This window comes from Rhinopithecus bieti, unplaced genomic scaffold (genome assembly GCF_001698545.2).
Source record: "Rhinopithecus bieti isolate Rb0 unplaced genomic scaffold, ASM169854v2 scaffold_35166, whole genome shotgun sequence".
NCBI lineage: Eukaryota > Metazoa > Chordata > Mammalia > Primates > Cercopithecidae > Rhinopithecus > Rhinopithecus bieti.
This window is the reverse complement of record NW_016815254.1, coordinates 1,875,065-1,882,289: the sequence shown is the minus strand read 5'-3', so window position 1 is coordinate 1,882,289 and position 7,225 is coordinate 1,875,065. Positions and strand designations below refer to the sequence as shown.

General features: G+C 37.9%; 1 protein-coding gene across 1 annotated transcript in view; it reads right to left on the bottom strand.

The window, feature by feature from the left end:
• PPP2R5A (protein phosphatase 2 regulatory subunit B'alpha) overlaps window positions 1-7,225 on the bottom strand; it is a 64,177-nt gene that overhangs the window by 21,408 nt on the left and 35,544 nt on the right. The window contains exon 2 of the mRNA XM_017853039.1: window positions 413-609. Coding sequence (XP_017708528.1) covers window positions 413-609 — 197 coding nt within the window. The remainder of the gene's footprint in view (window positions 1-412; window positions 610-7,225) is intronic.

Below are 7,225 nucleotides of genomic sequence, written 5' to 3'. Positions count from 1 at the left end.
GCATTCCAGCCTGGGCTACAGAGTGAGACTCCATCTCAAAAAATAAATAAATAAATAAATAAATAAATAAATAAATAAATAAATAAAAAATAAAAGTTCTCAGTAACTATTCACCTCCATGACATTAATTACCTATCGATCTGTATAATCCCAGGCCTAAATCCTTCTCTTAAGCTCTAGATCTGCACTATCCAATATGGGAACCACCAGCCACTGTGACTCTCTCAATTCCCAAACTTGTATATGCAATGATGGTATCATTGGAATGGATGGGATAATCTTTCAAATGAACTATTTTTTAAAATTTGGGGGATGTATTGTACATTTATTTAAAATTAGTCTCATTAATCCATTATTATACCTCAGATCTTAAATTTACATACATCTGAGGAACATAAGTCTAGAGGCTTACCATTTTTACTATATCAGAATACGCTGATTCAACAATTACACCACGATTAGTTGAAACATACTCAACCAGTTCATTCAGTGTTGCTCTTTTAATTTCTTTGCTCTTCAAGTCTGAAACAGAGTCCATGAAATCAAACAGTATACAACACTGCTGCAACTTCTGACAGAAAAGATCTTGTTGTTCATTTGAAGTGGCATCTATAAATAAAAATAAAGAAAAACTTAGAAATAACCTACTCAGAAGTTACTTTTATGTATTTATTAATTTTATAGAAGCTATTCACATATGTAAAACTTCTTCCAAAAATCTAGTGAGAAATGTGCCCATCTAACCCCATCATTCAGGGATTCATACTGGACTCTTCTCTCTCTCTCATTACTCACAATCAATCATTAAAAAAATTGTTTTAAAGAAATGTGGTCTTGCTACGTTGCCCAAGGTAGACTCAAACTCCTGGGCTCATGTGATCCTTCTGCCTCAGCCTCCAGAGTAGTGGAGATTATGTGCCACCATGCCCAACTAATCATTAAATGTTATTGATTCAACGTCTTTAACATATTTGAAATCTATCCTTGTCACTCCCATTGCCATTTCAGACTCTCACCATGCCTCATCTGGACTACAGCAATGATATTCTAATTGCTCCTCTTATCTGGTCCCATAATCATTACCACTCCTGACATACCCTCCAAACAACTTCAAAATCTAGCTAAAATGAGAGTCGGTGTGCTCAAGTTCCATGTTTTTCAATGATACTCTAATAATTAAATAATAAAGTTCAAACTCCTCTAGGCTGTATACAAAGTGCAGCTGTCTACTGTCAAGAGTCATCTCTTAACCTTTCCAACATGCCTTTTCATTTTCGTTAAACCATACTCTCTGCAGTTCCCTGAAGGTTACACAATGTTTCCTCTGTCTGGAATGCCTTTCTTCCCACATTCCCACCCCGGGAACACTACCTACTTATAAAGTTTCAGCATAAGTCCCTTCTTTATTTTTTTAATTTTTATTTTTTTGAAACAAAGTCTTGCTCTATCGCCCAGGCTGGAGTAGTTTTCAGAAGCTTTCCTTATGGTACTGAAGCTAAATTGGTTGGTGTATCCACTTTTACCCAAATATGTTTTAGGTGCATATCTCTATTATAGTATTTACTGTGCTTTACAGCAATTATATTTTACATATTCAGCACCCTTCAACTAAAAGCAGGAAACAACAGCCAGGCACAGTGGCTCACACCTATGTAATCCCAGAACTTTGGGAGGCCAAGGCAGACAGATCACTTGAGGTCAGGAGTTTGAGATCAGCCTTGCCAACATGGCAAAACCCCATCTCTACTAAAAATACAAAAATTATCAGGGCGTGGTGGTGCGTGCCTGTAATCCCAGCTACTCTGGAGGTTGAGGTAAGAGAATCACTTGAACCCGGGAGGCTGGGGTTGCAGCGAGCCGAGATCGCACCACTGCATTCCAGTCTGGGCAACAGAGACGACGTCTCAATCAATCAATGCAGAAACCAAGTTTTATTTATCTAATTATTTCTGTCTTTCTATCTCTCTACTTCTCTTTCTCTTTCTAGTGTCTAATACAAAGCCTGGCATATAATAGGTACTCAAAAAATGGGCCAGTGTGGTGGCTCATGCCTGTAATCCCAGCACTTTGGAAGGCTGAGGCAGGTGGATGACTTGAGGTCAGGAGTTCAAGACCAGCCTGGGCAAATCGTGAAACCCCATCTCTACTAAAAATACAAAAATTAGCCGAATGTGGTAGGGGGCACCACACACAGTAGTTGTAATCCCAACTACTGGGAAGGCAGAGGCAGAACAATCACTGGAACGCGGGAGGTGGGGATTGCAGTGAGCCGAGATAGTGCCACTGCACTCCAGCCTGAGCCACAGAGTGAGACTCAAGTCTCGATTTAAAAAAGCTTATTGTTTTATATTCTACTTATTACAAAAATACGGACACATCGTATCGATTTGATTCTAACAAATGTTAAATCCTTTTGTTTCTAAGCTTCAAAACCATAAAACTTCAATTCTGAACTTCCATATCTACAAACAAGGACTTCAATTAGCTCAATCACTTAAGATTACTGAACTCCTGAGAGTAAAATTTAAAAATCATATTCAACTCTGATATTTAGCTCATAATACACAGAACTATTCTTCCATTCAAAACCAGTACATACTTTATATAAAGATACAGGCAGAAATCTTCGTAAAGATGATAACCTAATCAAGAATGTCTACGCTTTGTAATTAACTCCAGGGCAGGAAGCTAGTAAAATTACCTTTCAATTATATTCAAGTTGCTGTCCTTAAAAAAGCTGATTTAGATAAGGTACTGCTGAACCATAGTAGGTCAGGTATTCTAAGCATGTTCACACAAAGTCACAAGACATAAGGCACATTCTTTTCATTGGTCAATTATTATTAAATAATTTTACAATAAAACAAATGTGGATATATTATAAAGAACAGCAAAAGTCACATGATTTTTGAAGTAAAAATATGAAGAATTTGCTGCAGTTCATCTGTGGCTATGCCAGTAAAATAAGATAGCTCCACACTTACAAAGAACTTATATTAACACTTCCTATTCCAAAATCAATAATGACTCTCTGCTTTATGAAGGCTAAAGTCTATAATCCTAAGATTGGCATTCAGAGTCCACGTAATATTGACATATATGACATTTTTCACTACCAATTTGGTAAAGTTTTTGATTCAGGGTCACTTTTTTTTTTTTTTTTTTTTTTTGAGACAGAGTCTCACTGTGTTGCGCAGGCTAGAGTGTGGTGGTGTGATCTCGGCTCACTGCAACCCCCGCCTCCTCCCAGGTTCATGTAATTCTCCTGCCTCAGCCTCCCAAGTAGCTGGGATTACAGGCCTGCACCACTACGCCCAGCTAATTTTTGTATTTTTTTTAGTAGAGATGAAGTTTCACCATGTTGGCCAGCCTGGTCTCAAACTCCTGACCTCAAATGATCTGCCTGCCTTGGCTTCCCAAAGTGCTGGGATTACAGGTGTGAGCTACCACATCCTGATTCAGGATCACCTTTTATGAAACTGTTCTTAAGTGGGAATATTTTGATTTTTGATTAAAAAATATTTGATTTTAAAAAATTAAATTTGCAGCTATTTTTAATACTAAGTATTATGTCAAACAGTTGTCTTTATCCCAGAATTAAAATTCATTCTATTGGGGGTGAAAATGAAGCACGAGCCAACATACATGCTACATATAACCAGCAGTCTTATGTTTACTACCTTTTTTTATCCCAAAATGGCCATTAGTCATTCTAAGCAGAATCTGCTTCTTCTCTGTAAAATCAGTTGTTTCTTGAATGGCCCTTTTCTTAAATCTTCTGGGGCTTTTTACCCTTAAAATTAAAATGGTTATGTGCATTTAATTTCCATTAATAAATGATGTCTCCTAATAATTTATTTCAACTAACAAAAAGATGTCTGCTTGATGTTAGTACTTAGTTTGAAAACTCGAGATGGACACCTCTGCTTATGTATGTACTACACACTAAATGAGATACATGTTGACTATGTGGGCTATAAGAATCCTTCTCGATCCATAGTGTACAGGAAATCCCCATAGTTTTCTCAGTTATTCAGTGGTATCTTTATAGTTACCTATTTTCAAAGATATCTATATCCTTAATATATGGCTTTATTTTATAATATATATCTTTATAATTAATATAAATTCCATAATGATGACTTGGTGAAATAGTTGCCATACCTTGAGAGGCTGCATTCTAACAGAGTTTTAAGATATATTTTAACTCTTTTTCCCTAACGCTAATAGTAATACAAACTCACACAAGATCCCACTTCAATTATGTGAATACCTCATATAGCCAGTCCTCTTCTCTCCTTCCTCCCACTACCACCTCCTCAATGTGAAACCAGTTCTCTTAATCTCTAAAGGCCGTGTGTTTGTTCTAAGTCTTTTCCCTACCTGAAATACTTCACTAGATTTCCTCCCCTATCTTTCCATATCCTACTTGCCCTTTAAGAACAAACTTGAATCTCACATTCTCCACAAAATTTCCCTTAGGTAGGTCAGGATATAATGATCTCTCCCACCTCTCATGATCTATAGTGTTCACAACCTCAATTACGTATTTGAGTACCCATTATCTTTAGGCCTATATTCAACAGATGTTTCTTTCATCAACCACCAAAAGATTTCAGGCTCCTCAAGGAGAAGGATTATTCACTGAGCAGGGTTTCCTTTTTATTTCTTTTTTATCTAGGATAGGGTATATAAGGAGTTAATAAATACTTACTTGATGTTTAAAAAGACTCTCTGAATTTAAAGAATAAAGATGCTGCACTGAAAAACAGTCTACTGAACAAGGAGAAGTTCAAAATTGGTGCTGGCTATTAACAGTGACATAAATAATGAATTACTACAACATGCCTATGTTTAAGAATTAATAATGCCGCGTGCGGTCGTGCCTGTAATCCCAACACTTTGGGAGGCCTAGGCGGGCAGATCACAAGGTCAGAAGATCAAGATCATCCTGGCTAACATGGTGAAACCCCGTCTCTACTAAAAATACAAAAAATTAGCCAGGCATAGTGGTGGGTGCCTGTAATCCCAGCTACTCGGGAGGCTGAGGCAGAAGAATGGCATGAACCTGGGACGCAGAGCTTGCAGTGAGCCAAGATTCCACCACTGCACTCCAGCCTGGGTAACAAAGCGAGACTATGTTTCAACAAAAAAAAAAGAAGAATCATAATGACCATTTTTATGAACAATCTACCTTGATGGTAGAATTAAATGGATTGAGATAACAATCATGAAGATGAGTGCATATATTTCAAGGTGAAATACAAATGGAAAGTCTGTTTTTCTAACACTACAGGCTAAGTAGCCTGTGGCCAGCACAAAAAAAAGACACAAAATGACTTTCAGGATTGGAAAATACAGTCATGTGCCGCATAACAAAGTTTTGTCAACAACAGACTGCATATGTAATGGTGGTCCCATATAAACCGTATTTTTACTGTACTTTTTCTTGTTTAGATACACATATACTTACTTTTCAAATTGCCTACAGTATTCAGAACAGTAACATGCTGTGCAGGTTTGTACACAGCCTAGATGTGTAGTAAGCTATACCATTTAAGTTTATGGAAGTATACTCTATGATGTTTGCACAATGACAAAACTGTCTAATAATGAATTTCTCAATACATAGCCCCATCGTTAAGCACAATCATAGTAGGTTTAAGAACATGTTACCCTTTTTTTTTTTTTGAGACGGAGTCTCGTTCTGTCACCCAGGTTGGAGTGCAGTGGTACAATCTCTGCTCACTGCAACCTCCACCTCCCAGGTTCAAGAGATTCTCCTGCCTCAGCCTCCCAAGTAGCTGGGACTACAGGCGCTCACCACCATGCCCGGCTAATTTTGTATTTTTAGTAGAGATGGCATTTCACCATGTTGGTCAGGCTGGTCTCCATCTCCTGACCTCGTGATCCATCTGCCTCGGCCTCCCAAAGTGCTGGGATTACAGGGGAGAGCAACCATGCCCAGCCCCATGTTACACATTTTTTAAAAAAGACTTTTTCTGGGCACCTAACTCTTGGGTCTCCTCCTCCAGAAAGAAATTAATGTTTTTCATAGCTTATCCATTGAGTAATCCATTTCTTAGCCTAAAGATGCATTTAAATTTGTTTTGTTTTTTCTCCCCAGAACTATATCCCAGCATTACATAATACTTGGGTGGGATAGGTCACATCTGAATTCTCCCAAACATCACAAGTATTTAGAAGCAGTTAATGTTACAACTCCACTGGCTCTGGGTTAAAACAGAAGTTTCCAATTCTTGATTATTTTTAGGTATTATGATATAGAAAGATCTTTTCCTACTAAACCCTTCCCATTAAGTACATAACGTCTATTGAGCAGTCTGCTGTGCTCCATATTAAAATACAGTACTACTGCTAATATTAGTACTTCATTCCAAAGACAATTCTAAGTGTTTTATATGCCCTAATTTCACTCTCACAACAATCCTTTGAAGCAAATTCTGAAAGAGATGATTTCCTGCCTTCAAAAGATTAGAAGCAAGTTGAGAAGGCAAGATACAGAACACAGAAAGTAATGCTATCAGGCAAAACGGAAAAGGTACTACCACAGTATATATTTACCACATATATACTGACTACTCTCCACACAATCTGGAATCAAAAAGAATTCAAGAGCGCTTACAAGATTAAATATAAACAGAAAAACTAAAAATGAAATCAGAGGGCCGGGAGCAGTGGCTCATGCCTGTAATCCCAGCACTTTGGGAGGCTTAGGTGGGCAGACCATGAGGTCAGGAGATCGAGACCATCCTGGCTAACACGGTGAAACCCCGTCTCTATTAAAAATACAAAAAATTAGCCGGGCGTGGTGGCGGGCGCCTGTAGTCCCAGCTACTCAGGAGGCTGAGGCAGGAGAATGGTTTAAACCCGGGAGGCGGAGCTTGCAGTGAGCCCAGATCCTGCCACTGCACTCCAGCCTGGGCAACAGAGCAAGACTCCATCTCAAAAAAATTAAAAAAAATAAATTTAAAAAATGAAATCACAATTAATTAAATGCAAGAAAGCTTTACAAGATGTTTGACTGCTATATTTAAGGGCTTTTGTTTTTACTAAGTTTCTTGGTAGCTAAGGTAAAACAGTTGTGAAGAGTAAGCCATACTGTAAAAGGTTAAATGAGAGAAGAGAAGCTGCTGTTATGTACTGCTGGTTGGCCTACTTGTAGGTTCAAAACATGCAACATTTTTATATAGGTCAAAAACAT